Source organism: the organism of the source record quoted next, unplaced genomic scaffold, assembly GCF_019419815.1.
Source record: "Pyrus x bretschneideri cultivar Hongxiangsu unplaced genomic scaffold, Pyrus_bretschneideri_v1 Contig13, whole genome shotgun sequence".
Classification (NCBI taxonomy): domain Eukaryota; kingdom Viridiplantae; phylum Streptophyta; class Magnoliopsida; order Rosales; family Rosaceae; genus Pyrus; species Pyrus x bretschneideri.
In genome coordinates this window covers 868,819-885,399 of record NW_025999424.1, presented here as the reverse complement: position 1 = coordinate 885,399, position 16,581 = coordinate 868,819, and the positions used below count along the sequence as shown (strand labels likewise).

At 36.5% G+C, this 16,581-nt stretch overlaps 2 protein-coding genes and 1 long non-coding RNA gene across 5 annotated transcripts; 1 reads left to right on the top strand and 2 right to left on the bottom strand.

Moving 5' to 3' along the window:
• Window positions 1-3,075: 3,075 nt before the first annotated feature.
• Window positions 3,076-7,221, bottom strand: LOC103960920. Of its 3 annotated transcripts, none has more exons than XM_048578823.1 (3): window positions 6,006-7,221; window positions 3,869-5,533; window positions 3,076-3,459 (listed from the first exon to the last, which is right to left on the bottom strand). In XM_048578823.1, the coding sequence occupies exon 1, from the start codon at window positions 7,134-7,136 to the stop codon at window positions 6,069-6,071; it is 1,068 nt and encodes a 355-aa protein (XP_048434780.1). In that variant the 5' UTR covers window positions 7,137-7,221; the 3' UTR covers window positions 3,076-3,459; window positions 3,869-5,533; window positions 6,006-6,068. The 3 variants fall into 3 exon arrangements, with proteins under 3 accessions (XP_048434780.1, XP_048434781.1, XP_009371689.2); XM_048578824.1 differs by having other exon boundaries at window positions 3,869-4,290; XM_009373414.3 differs by lacking the exon at window positions 3,869-5,533 and having other exon boundaries at window positions 6,006-7,220.
• Window positions 7,222-9,683: 2,462 nt separating this feature from the next.
• LOC103959659 lies at window positions 9,684-13,150 on the bottom strand. The gene is made up of 2 exons (XM_048578822.1): window positions 12,216-13,150; window positions 9,684-9,909 (listed from the first exon to the last, which is right to left on the bottom strand). Exon 1 carries the CDS (start codon window positions 13,148-13,150, stop codon window positions 12,254-12,256), a length of 897 nt encoding a protein of 298 aa, XP_048434779.1. The 3' UTR covers window positions 9,684-9,909; window positions 12,216-12,253.
• LOC125474803 lies at window positions 11,191-13,486 on the top strand. The gene is made up of 2 exons (XR_007256200.1): window positions 11,191-11,753; window positions 12,241-13,486. It is a non-coding gene; the product is annotated as an uncharacterized LOC125474803 (long non-coding RNA).
• The last annotated feature ends 3,095 nt before the right edge of the window (window positions 13,487-16,581 follow it).

Sequence of the window (16,581 nt, the reverse complement as noted above, 5' to 3'; positions counted from 1 at the left end):
TTGTAATTTGTAACCGAGGCTTGCAGGAGCAAGTTTTGCTGCGTTTGGTAAGCGGAAAGGAATTTCCGACGTCTTCTATCTGCGGAAGGGAAATGAAAGATCTTTTATTGTGTTCGGTAATTTGGGTAAAGTTTTTGCTCGCACGGCGTTTTTAATTGGGATTGTTAGGATTCATCTTTGGTCGAAATAAAGCTTCGGAAAATTCCAATTTGTGATAAATGGGTCGTAACTCTTTAAGTCCAAACAAAATGCAAAGCACAAAAAACCCTAATCTCAAACAGCGAAACGCCTGCCTTCACTGTTGTCGCTTCCTCCGCGAAGGAAGACATCGGCCCTAACTGAAAAGAGCGCCCGAACCAAAAATTATATTTGTGAATGTTGTGCATAATCAATCCACCAGGAACCACATCATCCATAGCCACACAAGCGAGGAAGGTTACAAAACATAACATGAGGAGGGGGAGGGCAAAGGGGTGTGTAAAACATCCTTGTTCCGACGTGAATTGTTCCACCCTTCGTCCAATTTTTCCGACAAGTCGGTTCAACAGTGGATTGTGAGTGTTGGGTCTGGTGTCAAGATAAAGCCCAACACTCCGAGATCTAATTCATGATTATGGGTTGGAAAAGATGAGGGGGAGCGAGGGAGAGGTAGGAAAGCATGGTGCGATGAGGAGGGAAATGGATCTGGCGGTGAGCGGCTATTGAGTGAAGAGAAGGGAGAAAGCTGAGACCAAGGCTCAAATGGCTGAGACAAATTAAGGTTCAGACAACTGCGACAAAGCTCAGAAGGAAGTATAGATGAAGAAATAGGGAGGAAGAGAAGAATAAAGCACAAAAATCAGGAGGCTGCCACCAACCCTAAAGCGAAAGGTTAGGGTTGATGGCTGTAGAAGCCTTTCGTAATACAAATTTTATAATCAAAATCAAAGAATGTATTAAATAAATAGACGGTTAACCGTGTTACTTGAAACTCAAGTTCGACGTAGTTCTATACGTTATATTTTTTATGAGGTATCTAAATACACTTTATAAATCATGTGCCAAGGTTTCATAGATCATACACCCTTGGAGGAATCTGTATACATTTAAGGCATCAGCTTGATGTTTAGGATTGGATTAGAATGGATAATTTACAACATGTAAAGTACATAACAACGTATATTTTAAGGGACTTAGAATGAGATTAGAATGAAAGTGATTAACTTATCGCTTTTAATCTATTTCAAGGGGATTGAACAGATAAGTTCTATAATAAGCAATCCATATTCTATCTTCAAGCTAAACACAATTTATTTATTTTTCATTTCTTTCTTTTACGTACCTTGAATTGAATATAGTGAATTGTTTGTTCTAATCCAATCCAATCCTAAAAACTAAACAAAACACTTCACTAATTAAGTGAATGGTGGTGCTATCCATACACCCCCTTTACCACTCACACACGCCTTTTAATTTCTGGCGGTTGGATCGAATGAAACAAAGATAAAAGGATTAGTTAAACTAACAAGGGATTCGTGGAAGGTAAAAATGAGTGTCAATAGCTCCACCGTAAATGAATACAAAGAAATAGTAGTCAATGTTCGATCAAGAGAGTGACTGTCAGATAGAGAGACATGCAAAAGGAGAGTTGACACATCAGGCAATCTCCTAGCTTGAATGATCAGAAAAAGTTTCAAGATAATGAGAAACTTCGTACAGTGAAAATGCAAGCTCCATCGACGGGCCAAAATTATGGAAAAACTGAACATAGTAATTAGGTGCATTTAAAAGTTCTGTAATACATGTTAAGGGTTTAATTAGGCGCTGTATCTTTTGGTAATTATTACACCTTCTCAAAGTACTTAAATTATGGATAATATATAGTTTTAAGAACACACACATTCAGAAGAGCACAAGTCGAGAGGAATGTTTGGAGCAACATATATGCAAGAACTTTTGGTAAATGAATGGCCTTCAAGTTTAATTATGATGTGATTCTGAAGGAAGAAAGCCAATGGCTGCAAGCAGCCTTGATGGTCAGTTATGGAGGGTGATGTACGTGCAGGAATGGAGAAAATATTGAGAAGTGATGATCACTAAAAATATCAAGCAAGAAAGAATAAAGGAAGAGAAAATGGGGCATATATTTCTGTGGATAATTCTTGCATTCTCTCTTGGGAATGAGCTCATTTTCTCACTTGCAAATAATGTATTTTCACTGTAAAAAATTTATAATCGGTACCATTCAATCTCTTAATCTTTCTTTGAACATCATCCCTACAAAAATCATTTGAATCGGTGATCGTTTAGTCATCCAAATGAATCAAACAACCCAATGGTTTATCATGAATATGCTACTTGGTACCTACAACTTTGAGTTGTTTGATACATTTGGACAATTAAACAATCGCTAATTCGAATGATTTTTTGTAAAGATGATCTTCAAATTTAAAATAGTGAACGATTCCGATAAAATTTCTACACTAAAGAGAAGTTATTTGTAAGTAGGGTAATGAACTTATTCCCTAAAGGGTGAAATACAAGTATTATCCTTTTGTTATTTGGAGATATTAGTGACTTTTTTTTTTGTAATCATTTTGTTTTTAACTAGTATTTAATTAGCTTTTAGTTTTTAACCTTTGTGTTTGAGATTTTGAAAAACTAAGTGGGAGAAAAATGGAGGAAGGATGCATGAATGATAGATGTTGAAGAAATGTATAAGAAAATTTACGCACAAAATTATTTAAAGTTGTTTTCACATTCAAAATTTTGTTTTCATTCATTCTTCTTTAGTTGTTCTTCAATCCCTCCCACCAACCTTCTTCATTCATCCATTCTCCTATATACTTTCTCCATATCTCAAACACAAAAACCTAAAAATAAAAAAAATAAAAAAGTATCCCTTAAGCAGACTGTATATCCCTGTTTTGTTTGTTTATCTAGCTAAGCAGATTGTATTATCCCCTTCGTTTCAAGTCAGTGTGTATTTTATAAATTTTTCATTTAATTAGTGCATGTTGATGAGGAAACTAGCTACTTACCCACCACAAATTGAAAAATTAATTACAAAAAGAATTGAAACTTCAGAGACAGATCGACAGGCAATATATATATTATTGGACAGCTATCAATCTCTGATGATATGAAGGTGTGCATTACTGCATAAGAAAAATATATATAAACATACCAGCGGGTTTTTTCATAGCTTGCTAGCTTCATGCATTACTGCATTATTAAGTATAGTCTCTTCTCTACATGTACGTACTCAAACCTTTGAGGATTTCATCAGCAGCTGCTTTACTGCTAAATCAAGAGTTCGTACTCCACTTCTCTATCAGAGATATATATATATATATATATATATATATGATGTCATCGCTGTTGCTTCGAGCTTACTAGTATGTACACTTTCAAGACTACTGTTCAACTCTTCTTCAGAGATCCAGAGATGCTAGCTACCTCCTCAGAAAAGATCAAAGCCTGTTACAATAATGAATGTACTTAATTATCGTTTAGCAACAAAGTTTAAACATTATTAACTATTACATGCCAGTGGGTAGCTAAACCCTGTTACATAATAATAACAATAATAATAATTATATAACAAGAAACGAAAACAATGTCTAGCTATTGCCAGTGGATAGTTAAATATATAAGAAAACAAACAGAAGGAAGAAGAAAATAGTCTATATCTACATAAGGTTGGATAGCTAGGAGATTTCGAGGATGTACAATTAGCCTTTTATGGTGAGTTCTCTATTGTCGTTTAATTTAGAGTTAAAAGAATAACACAGAAGATCTGATTTTTATATTCAATATTCTTCAAGTGCAAGCGCTCTTTCTTATTGTCATTTCTTCAAAAAGTCTCTATTTTTTTGTAGTGACTTACACGAGTCGGTCGTCTACTCTCTTTCGATCCATTGTCATCGAGCAGCTTCGCTTCCCTCCTCACTAGAACCTTCATTCGAGCAGTTTCGCTTCCATCTCCTTACTTTCAAAGTTTGTCTATATATATATATATATGTATGTATGTATGTATGTATGTATGTATGTATGTCTGCTAATTATGTTAAGTAACTAAAGTAGATATATTGTTGGTAGTCCACTCTATCTATCTATCTTATACAGTTTTAGCTGATATGATGTCCTTTTCTCAACCTTTGGCGCTTTTAAAACTATATAATTGAGATCACATCAAGTATACAGTATACGTAAAAATATTTTAACATTTATATTATCTATGTTTTTCCTTCCTGCTGGTTCCACGACTCCATATATTTCGGCCTTTTTCTTTTGAACCAATTATTTCACCTGAACAGGGCATGCATGCATGTAATATAAAGTGATGAATGAAAAGACTGATTTAATTATCAGATAAAACAACAAGCGGAAGATGGGAAGTTCAAATGAGTAATAATATTGCAAGGTAGTTGTTACCCTTCTTTTTATAGTAATCACATGCAACACTATATTTTTCTTCATAAGTTAAGTACTTATCAGACCAAAAGAACAAAAAAAATTGAGTGTTCCAAAGTACCCAGTATTTCAAATATTTTAATCGTAAAATTTAACGGTTAAAATATCTGAAATTCGGATACTCTGAAGCACCCAAAAAAGTCCCTCAAAGATCATAATAACTGGGGTTAGTTTAATGACACCAACGTAAGTTCTTCATTTCCCATCAGCAAACGAATGGGGATTTGATCTTGAATGGGGAAATTCTATTTTTATAACACCCAGCCAATCCCCCGCCCCCCAAACAAAACAAAAAAAAAACAAAACAAAACAAAAAAGAAAAAGAAAAAAGAGTTAAAAAAAAACAACAATGAGAAAAAAGAATAGAATTTTATGAGGAATAATTTGTATCCCGATGAAAAAAATGATAGTATACTCACCATCTAATACAACTTTTATGTAAAGAATAACTTACTGGAAACGAGATCCTTAGATTGTCGATGCATGTTTCAGATTAATTACACAATCTTATGTGGAAATTTTAAATTACATAGATACGCGTACGTGACTACCACATTTTTTATGCCCCGTTTCATGTCAGTCTCTTATTTGTATAACAGTATATGTACTCCTCCCAATTAGGTTTATTACGCAACACTAGTTTCTTATTACTTCTGTTAAATGCAAAACTAGGAACAGGAGTTATTCCTCTTATATATGTGCATATATATAAACTATTTTTTCAAGTATTGACAATAAATCATACATCTAGCTAGGGTTCAAAAGTTCAATTTATACTAATTGAATTTCCCATGATTAATTAGAGATGATATTTTCAGATATATATATATATATATGTGCATATATATTTTGTTAATCGCTTCGTTTTTCCTCCTATTGGTATATAAATGTGTTTTTTAATTTGTTTTTGGTATAAACATCATGTTCCTGGCTAAGAATATCCAAGACAACCAGCCAGATGGTTATTCATGGATGGATCCAATTAATTTAAAGGGTTAGATGTAGATGACTGTGACTAAAGGTGGCATTACTAGACAGGACGGAATGAATAGGGCAGTCGAGTTTCCTCTTTATTTACCTGCAGGTAAGAAGAAGAGCAGAAAAAAGGGCATTAGTATTGGTTCAAGCTTAATTGATTAACTAATACAAGAAATGCATAAGAGACATGGAGTTTAATTAACCTGGTGTTTAAATATTAGTTTTTGTTAATCTGAATAATTAGTGCACTGGAGGATCACAAATGCACCAATATTGTATTAAAAAAGCAGATAATTGTACAAAGAGCAATGTTAAGAAGCTCAAAAATGTAACTCTGTGTGGACTCTCAATCATCTTATGTTATTAGCACAATGTTTTATAATGTTGACATAAAAATGAAGATTAAACTGTTAAGCTAATTTTGTCTATTAACACCACAAAGATTGATAAAGTTTTTCCATTAATCCGTGTTTATCCTAATTGTGAACTTAATTAAGTATAACTGCACCAAACTCACTCAAATGTATATAATATACATGTATAGATATACAAACAAATGCAAATGTGTATACCTGAGATCTTCAGCCTTCCATTCCATCTACTGATAATCCATATAAATTTTAAACGGCTTCAAATCAACGACCTAGAGTTAGAGCAGCCTTGACGTCGAGCCTCCATGCAAATCCTCCACCGTCCATTCTCCACAAATCACAAGGCACAATTCGAGAGCACCTCTCCTTACCCACCGTGTACTGCAGCTTTACTTGGCACGTTAACGCTAAAGCATCCGCATACGGCAGCTTCTCTTTCACCACCAACAACACCGCTATCTCCGCCGCACACTTCTGCTGGCTCAGCATCTTCTTAAAAGCCTCGTTCAGCCACTGCACCCTGTTCTGACCGTCCGATATAAACCCCGGACACGTGTCCCTCTCCAGATCACTCCTCAGCCCCTCCACGTCCCTACTCCTAACACTTCCAAACGTACCGTGCGCATTCATGCATGTGCCTGTCACGCACTCCACCGTCACCCAAGACTCCACCGCCTCCATCTGCCGCATCCCCACCGTCGGATCTGATCCTCCTCCACCACCCATGTAATTCCTCAACCACATGGGAATTCCTAGGCGTAAGCCCTCATCTTCTTTTCCAGCAGGATAACTATTTTGATTATTTCTATCGTTATTACTGTCCGTCACCGTAGGATCTAAAGGACGCCGGGATCCACTGTCCGATGAGCTCTCTGTATCGTTCTTCTCCGGCAAGAGCTGCAGCGTCGTCACCACGCGCTTAGGATCCTTATCCTTCGCCCTACATACTTTATTCTTGGAAATCCTGACGTACTTTCTCTTTCTTCTTGCATTTGTCAAAACACTCAAACCCGAGTTTTTGTTACCAACCTCTCCGGCTCCGTTGGCCACCGGTTTCGGTGCAATCGGCCGGAATCTGAGCATGTTCCGGTTCATGCTTGCATGCTTATCCAGCTCACCCCCAGCGCATCTTAGCATGCGCCGCCCTTCTCCGCCTTCCATATCAACCGGCGCTACACCATCTTTCTCTCTCTTGCTTTCTTTCTCCCTCTCGTCGGAGTGGGAGCTCAAGCAGGTGATGATTCTATTAGTAAGCGTGAGAGGAAGCGCGTGTGAACAAACAGTGCACTTCCCCCACCTGCACCAGGAGAGATTTTTTAATGCTTCAGACATGAAATGTCATAATATAAATTGGTTAGAACGCATTTCAAATTATTAGAGAGACATGCTAAACATCAACTACGATAATATTTATATTAATTAACATTTTAAATAGTCCAACATGTGTGATTATCTCAAAAGACGTCAATATTAATTAAAGTAAGGTTAAGGTATTAAAACTTTTGTTTTTGGTCGATATGGGATATTCAACAAGCTCCTAATGTGAAATCCAATTAGTTAATCACACGTAAAAATTTCACACTCAGCAGCCACGTGGAGTAAGAGGACTCACTCAACGCATGGGGCCAAATGACCCACCATTATCGGGCAGAGCCAAGGAGATCCACTCATCATTTGGCAGTAAGGCCCACTCTCTTGCTCTAATATCAAGTCAAATTATTAGACAGACGGGCCAGAGATCGACATTCAACAACACTGATATTATTTTCAATTTGTTAATTACTACATGCACAATTCGACAAGTATGGATGTTACCATAAAAAGTTGGTCTTAGTAGAAATGGGGTTATTATATTCTTTCTTTATCTTGCCGCTGTGAAATAATCAATACCTAGCATGCTGAAACAATTCAATTATTGTATTATAATACTTAACGTAACACAACATATTCGTGACACAGTACATGCACAATTCGACAGGTATGAATGTTATCATAAAAAGTTGATATTAGTAGAAATGGGATTAGTATATTCTTTCTTTATCTTGCCGATGCGAAATAATCAATACCCACGGTGCTGAAACAATTCAACTATTGTATTATAATACTTAACGTAACACAACATGTTCGTGACACGTTAGGAAAGTTCTCCAAGACAAGGACGCGCGGGATTTCATTGGTTAAATCTTTTCCCCCAGTACGGCCCACTCGAATTCATTGTCCAACTGTCTTACCCAATGAGAGAGCGTTATGTGTCAGCCACTGCCGAAAGGAGATGAACACGTGGGGCAGATATCGGGGTTAGCGTAGTAATGTTACCTTTTGGGGAGGTTCGAGATTTCAAATACGTGGTCGCGTTTCATTTGGCACAGAACATCAAAATTCGGTTGCCAAACAGTAACGCTGAAAGTTTGTACGCGAGACACACCGCGTGAGGCGCACTCTCCCACGAACGCCTCCTCGCGCACGACTTCGAAGGGAAGGGGAACGACGCGAGCTTTGTGCGAGTGAAAGAGATAAATTTGGTGCTTTATGATATGGACGCGTGGTTGGTCGGATATGTAAGTGAATCTTAGGGCAAGATATTTGACGTCATACGAGAAAAGTGACATTTTCGTGTCCCAACTAATTAAAAAACGTTTGAAATTTTTTTCTTTTAACAATAAAAATAAAATAAAATATAAAATAAATAATATTATGATTAATTTTTTAATGTAAAAATATGATTTTTCGTAAAAATAAATAATACTACGAATTTTTTATTAAGGTTGTTTTTATTTTGTAGATTATTTTTCTATTTACAGAATGGAAAATTTTCTATTATGGAATGCCTTTCTTCACTCGCTGCCACGTAGTGAGGAGCTACTTTGGACCGGCAACCACATTGGACCGACAAAATACTTCTTCTTTTAACAACGTTAAAATGTTTGGCCAACTTTTGTTGTAAATCCACGAGTAATTATCTTTGGATTCCTTTCACTTAGTCTTTCTTATTAAATAATTTGGATTCTTAAAATTTGATGAAACAGTTAAAGTTATTATAACTTTTAAAGTGTATCCGTATTTTTAATTGTTGAAACAAATTTTAAGAGTCTGAATTGTTTGATGAGGAATATTAGGTGGAAAGGATCTAGACGTAAATCCATAGCATGATCTATTAGTTTTGAGTGAAGAGGTTTATTTAAATAAAAATTAATAAAAATAGTTTAAAAACTTTGAATTTTAACAATAAAAACAAAATAAACAGTAACATAAATAATACCAAAATTGATTTTTTATGTAAAAATATCACTTTTCGTTAAAGTCATCCTTTTATTTAATTGTACGACTCACCAATATATGAAAATAAATATAAATATATGGGTTAAGATGCTCTTCGGATTTTAACTATTCGGATCCTTTGGATTAAACAATCGTGACCGTTCGAAAGAAGATTGCGCGTCCAGGAATCAACAATAAGCAGCAACCCTCCACTGCGGAAACGGAGGGCCACACTGCAAAACTGGGTCAACGACGTCTCTCGGAGATGCCCGGCTGCTTTTCCGGCGAAGGTCGTCGTCTAGTACTGTCGCAAGATGGAGAAGCTCCGGAAACGGTACTAAACTGAGACCCAGCGAGCCAAGTCGATGCCCAAGTCCAAATTCATGTCAAACGGATAGATCTCCGCCAGCTGAGAAGAGGGAGAACGAAATGGGCATCTTTGTTAAGGTTGCTACATGCTGGTTGATCCACATGATTCGGACAAACAAGATGCGAAGAGGATCTTAACCCAACATGTATAACTTCAATGTTTCAATTAATTAATTAAAGACTTCTTGTTCTTATGCGACTCAAGGATAGAGCAAAATATTATGCTAAGAATGTAGGACAATATTTTGTGAATTATATTCAAATAGTATCCTTGCTTTTTTCAAAATAAAATATACATTTAAAATCTGAGAAAATTGTAGCAATAGTTCATCAATTTTAACCTAATTGGAGTAATGGTCGCTTAACTAAAAATTCATAACTGTTGATCTTTTAACTCCTCAAAACATGCAGCTGTGGTCATTTTCTTCAACTCCATTAGAATTTTGGTCAAAGTGAGTCACGTCCCACACACATGTAGCTGAATCGAGGGCAAATATAGAAAACCGAATGAGAAAAATTGTAGCAAATCTGCTTCAACTTTAACCTAACTGGAGAAATAGTCCCTCAACTTTAACCCAATTGGAATAATGGTCCCTCAACTTTAACTCAATTGTAGCAATAGTTATTCCAACATAACTCATTTTGATGGAATTCTGACGGAGTTAACGACAAGGATCATATCTATACATGTTTTAATGAGTTAAGAGACTAATGGTCATGGATATTTAATTGAGAGACTATAGCTCCAATTGGGTTAAAATTGATGTACCATTGCAATAATTTTTTCTTAAAATCTAAAACAAGCTTCATTATTTAATAGTTGCAAAGAGTGTATGTAAGCACTAGACATGGCAATGAAAATATAAGATTTGGAAGAAAAGGTTCATAACTATCATATCTACATGATACGTATTATTTTGTAATTGAAGGTTGAGGTTTGAGGGTTTACCACATTACATGTTTTTTGGAAGTGATTTTAAAATGAATGAAGAAGGGCATTTAGAAAAAAAATATTTTTTAGTTTCAAAAGCACTTAAAGTGCTTTTTATAAGGAGCATCAGTTATGTGCTTCTTCTAATAAGCACTTTAAGAGCTTTTTAATATTCACTTGCATTTTTATAAAAATGCTTTCAGACATTTTAAAAACAATTCCAAATAATACTCGTGCTTTATTTTATTTATTGTTCAAATAAAATTATATCTTCCGAGGTGGGGTCGGGTTGGGGCGGGGTGTGGGGTAAGGATCCTCTTCGGATTCTCTTTGTGAGGATCCTGGAGATCACTTCATCATGTTCGTTCATCGTACATCGTATAACTAGTTCTCATCACTATTTGTGTTCAATTTTAAATAAAAAAATTCAAATGATTTCTAACCGAAGGATGATAGGTGAACGAACTTGATGAAGTGACCCTCAGAATCCTCACAAAGAGAATCCGAATAGAATCCTATTCCAACACGGGAGGGTGGGGAGAGAGAGAGAGTATTGTATTGTATTTTATTTATGTAAGATTAATTTACTAAGTTGGAGAGATGCTTATGTTTGGTAGATCAGGGTGTATGGCATTACTTTATAAGCTATTGGAGGAATGCCTAGATGATTGTCCTTACAAGTGAAAAAAAATATCACTAAACAATAGTATTAAGCGACTACAAACTTATATATTGAACGCATAAGTTTGAATTACTCATTTTAAACTCAAATTTTCTGATCCACTATAAGAATTTGATTCTTATAAAACTAGAATCAAGTTCAATTACTAGTTAATAATAGGTGGGGTTCTAAATGAAAACTTCTCATAATAAGAAAATGAAGGTCGCAGGTCTGCTGTCCCTGAATTTTTTGTCTCTTCCGTTTTTTATCTAATTGCTTCACATGTGTCTTTCAACTTATTAAAAAGCTTGCACTTTTAAATTTATTAGTTTGTATTGGAAATTAAAAAAGAAAAAGGAGAAGTCGTCGGCGAGGGGGGTTCAACCATCAGAGACACATCCATTCTTATGTTTCGCCCAAACCCACAAACAACCCACCTCGCGACAACTTCTTCTTATCTTCGTCAACACTGACCAAGCCCCTCTCTCTGGGTTTCATATGGATTCAACCATCGAAGACACATCCGTTGCTCTTACAGAAACAAGATCGTTGTCTCTCCAACCTCATCAGCCCCAATTCTAATTGTCTGGCTCCGATTCAGATCGTAGCCTTCGCAGGCTATGAATCAATTCGCTTTCAATCATCGGCCGACTCAATTCCATTTCTAAAACGATGGAATTAATCCGCATGTATCGTTGCTCTCGATTTTTCGCATCTTAATTTTGTCCAGGTATAGACGCGCACACAGTTATAATGCTTGCGTTTTGTGAATAGAAGTTGTGTCTATATCATTGGCTGAAAATATTGCACTGTAGTCTCTGTGTCTGTGTGTTTGTGAGAGAGAGAGAGAAAGGATGTTTTGCCGACAGGGGTTAGGTGGGTGTGCACAAAGAATTTTTGGGAACTCTACTTTTAATGAAAACTTATGAAGTTAACAGTATTAACCCTTTGGTAGTTGAAAGACACTTGTTAAGCAATTTGAAAAAAAAAAACACGAAAGAGACACGAAGTTTGGAAAGCACACCTGCGACCGAAAATGCATGGCTCAACGAGAGGAGCCACGTTTTTCTTTCTCTCTGCATATTATTTCTTTGTTTGAACTTCTTTTCCTCTCATTTCTTTCCATCGTTTTAGTAGTTTGCTTTATTCAAAGATTAGATATATATAGAAACAAGAATTAATAAACATATACCTGATCTGTATTTTGTCCACTCCAGCTTTGCTTCTGGTTCACAGACCCAAACTAAGCGCCGCCTTGATGTCCAGCCTCCAAGCCAACCCGCACTCCATCCTCCACACATCGCACGGCACCATGTTCGAGCACTTCTCCTTCTGCCTCGTGTAGTACTGCAGCCTCACCCGGCAACTGAACGCTGGGTGAGTATACGGCAGGCTCTCTTTCGTAGCCAGGCACACCCCAGCCTCCGCCGGCGGCGACTGCCCCTCCACGTAGTTCACCATCCTCTTGTAGGCCTCGTTCACCCACTGCACTCTGTTAAAACCGTCAGATATAAACCCCGGACACGTGTCTTTATCCAAACTCTTCAGTTTCTCCACGTCCGTGCAACCTAAACCTCGTACAACCATGCACGTGTCTGTCACGCTTTCCACCGTCACCCACGAGTCCACCGCCGCCAGCCGAGGCACCACCGCCGTACTATCTGTGCCGGATCGTGTGTCCGCGTTCCAGACGGACCAGTTCATCTTAGGGTTTAGGGTCATCCACGTAGGCAACTCCCTGTTATCCGATGTTTTAACAACCGTAGGATCAACGGTAGTACACCAAGATCCACTACCTGAAAAATCTCTCGGGTCTGTTTTTTCCGGCATCAGCTGAAGAGTGACTACAGCCGTCGGATTATCTTCTGCGGAAGATTTACTGTTTATTATTTTTCTGGCGCTGTTATTATTTTTAGGGTTCTTTGCAACCCTAATGTACTTCCTCTTGACTCTTTTGCTTGCACTAAGAACGGTTTTACCATCCGCCGAAGTCGTACCGGAGGAAGAGCCGCCATCCGCCGGTTTCGGAGCGATCGGCCGGAATCTGATCATTGTGCGGTTGATTATCGCCTTATCCAGAGCACCAGTCTCACCATATGGCACGTGCCATCCATCTCTGGCGTCCATCCACCCTCCTCGCACGATCTTCCTCTCCTCTCCCGCGGATGCCAGATCTCTGTCTTTCGCTCTCCTCCTTTCTCTCAATATCTCTCTCTCCGGAGGGCAGAAGGGATAATCATAGCAGGAGCGTGGTGGCTGGGTGAGGAACCACCACGTGTCTAGGGCACCATTCCAACTGTGTTTTGACAACCCATTGGCTGATTCGTTTCCCCGTAGGGCCCGCCTAAAGTTTGGCGTATCTAGCAAGAAATTTTTATATGAAACGCATAATACGTGTGCTATATTATTCTACGCGTTGTAATAAATGTTGAACAGAAACGGTTGGTAATGTCTTATCTATAAGATACCTTAAAAACAAACACACATGTTAATACATACAATATAAAAAAACAAGTTAGAGATACTATATTTTTAAACTATATTATATAGACACATGACGAGCGGTTAATGGTTACATTTTTTTTAATGATTTAATAAAGAAGAAATACAACCAAACATCCATGATCAACAAAATAAAATTTAAGTAAATGATCTCAACAGTATCACCCCAATATATAATATACAGTGAAAACTTGCTCATATACAAGAAGAAAGACGATATGGAACAAATTTATAATCGCTATAGGTTCCTAATCCAAATTATATCATGTGTAAATTTATTTTTTTAACATAACAAGATATTATTAGATTGAAATTCCACGTGACGGTGAACTTGTTCATACATAAGCTTCTTTCGATACTCGTGGTGTAATTGATTTCTGAGTTCTGAAGTTGGACCCACATGTTGGCCAAGGAGGGACACGTGGAGTCAGGTTTGGAGAAAGTATAATTTTCTCGATTAAGGTTACACTATCCTTCTTGTTGTGTTTCTTTTGTGTCTCTTTTCTAATTGTTGAACACGTGTTCCACTAATTAACTAAGAAAGTAACACTGTTAATAAATAAAATAATAATAAAAACTAAAAATAGAAGACTGGGGAACATAGGAGCCATTCAAATCCCTCACACGACTCTGGTGGCCACCACACTTTTGTCATCCACTACCCCTTCTTTGTCTTCTAACCGAAGTCTAACCATCACATGACCCACCTTCAACCCCCATTCTGCTGTCTACCTTTTCTTCAACCCAACAAAATTCGTGAATCGTGTCCGTTCATTATATATTGTGCGATTAATTTTTGTCAAGTACTATTTGTGTTTAATTTTAAATAAATTAATTTAAAATAATTTCTAATTGTACGATGTAAGATGAAATGACAAGATTTATAAATCTTCGAAATTCTCACACAGAGAATCTGAATTCTTCTTCAACCACCACCACCTCCTCGTCCGTCTCCACCACATCTTCGTATATTTAAACTTAAGGATGTTAAGTTTCGATTTAAGGGGATGGACACATGCAATTAAAAAGGAGACACACAAAAATGATAACAACAGACCGGCGGCGCATTTTCTCCAACTGGAGTGGAAATTGGGGTTTCCTACTTTGTGATTGAGAAAGGTTGGGGAATGTGCACACGTGTACCAACCAGATTAGCCAAAACAAGTAAAATGGCCTTTCAGAATAGTTGAGGAATGTGGGTGGCACTATGGGCCGGCAGCGCGTGAGGTTGCAGCCTAAGATGTTGGTTAAATAGTGCGACTTGATTGGATGGGTGGTCGGAGTGGACCACATGCCTTTTCCATGAATTCATGATGTATCGACGCGTGTAATGTTATGAGAGGTGCCCCTATCTAAAGTCCCAGACAAACGCATCACCTTTTATATACCAAGTTTCAAAATTTTAGTAAAGGTTAGGAAGTTGCTATTCTTATACTTGTTTTTATTAAAGGATGTGATATTTACGTATTTTATTTTCTTCTTACACGTCTTTTTAATTTTCGATCGTAAATTAGATGAATTGAAAAAAAATTAACAAACAAAAATTATTAAAAAGCATGTAAAAAGTAAAATAAAATATATGGATAGCATAACGCTTTATTAATCAATGCACGTTCTTTTTGGTCGTATCGTCTTTTACTTTTCTACTAAGAATGAGTAGTTGTTTTTTTCTTGTTTGTTCGACTTCGAACTGCGAGCGAGTACATACAGAAATGCCACATGTCTTATAATTTAATGACATATTGTGTAATTTAACGTGTTTTACTTTTTTATTAGACCATCTCTAAAGGATATGTCAAATCCTAAGTAGAGTGCTATATAATTAAATTTGAAGTTAAGAGCAAACTCCAACCGATATGTCAATCCCATGTGGAATGACATATGAATTTTCATATGTCATTCATATGTCAAATTTGACATATGAGAAAATGTGATGTCAAATTATTTTTAATTATTTTATTGTGTGGGTCTCATTAATGCACAAATTATAAATCTTTGAAATTTATTTTAATTGATTTATTTTTAAAATGAATCCTACAAATATCATTTATAACAAAAAAAATATCAGTTGGAAGTAGAGAAAATCTAACATTGTCACGTTAGCCATCAAATTAACATTTGACTATCTTTTAACATCTCATTTGGAGATGCTCTTAACTACCTCAGTAACGAATAAGAAAACAATACAGAAAGTTTCCTTGTCTTACGATAATTGCAGTCAAAGTAACCCATTTTCCACATGATATTTCGCCACTTACAAACGAGGGTTTTTTTTTTTTTTTTTTTTTTAATATCTAAAATGGTCTCTAAGATTGGTTTAACTCTTCATTTTTGTTTCTGAGATTTCGAAATTGATAGAAGTGATTTTTGAATTTGTTCACCATTAATCATTTTAGTTATTCCGTAAAACAATTTCGTAAATAATGTTGCCATGTGGGTCATATGACCGATAAGGGCAATGATTCAATTGCAAGATTTATTTGATCTAAATACCACTTAACTTGATTATATTTAACAAACTCATCACTCAGTCAACAATCTCTTGCTTGTGAATAACCACAATCTCATCTCATCTCACACTAACTTTTGTTCAACATGATGCCAAACTTAATTTTTATCAGATACTATTTATGTTTAATTTTAAATAAATTAATTTAAAATGATTTCTAATTGCATAATATACGATGAACGAACACAATTTATAAATATCCGAAATCCTCATAAAAATAATCCAGCAAGAATCCGAATTCTTCTTCGACCACCACCACCGCCTCGTCTGTCTCCACCACATCCTCATATATTTAAACTTACGGACGTTGAGTTTCGATTTAAGTGGATGGACACATACAATTAAAAGGGACACACAAAAACGATAACAACAGACCGGCGGCGCATTTTATCCAACTGAAGTGGAAATTGGGGTTTCCTACTACTTGTGATTGAGAAAGGTTGGGGAATGTGCACACATGTACCAACCAGATTAGTCAAAACAAGTAAAATGGCCTTTCATAATAGTTGAGGAATGTGGGTGGCACTGTGGGCTGGCAGCGCGTGAG

Excerpts from the sequence above, each read along its gene's own strand:
- LOC103960920 (XM_048578823.1), bottom strand. The coding sequence starts at position 7,136 with ATGTCTGAAGCATTAAAAAATCTCTCCTGGTGCAGGTGGGGGAAGTGC.
- LOC103959659 (XM_048578822.1), bottom strand. The coding sequence starts at position 13,150 with ATGGACGCCAGAGATGGATGGCACGTGCCATATGGTGAGACTGGTGCT.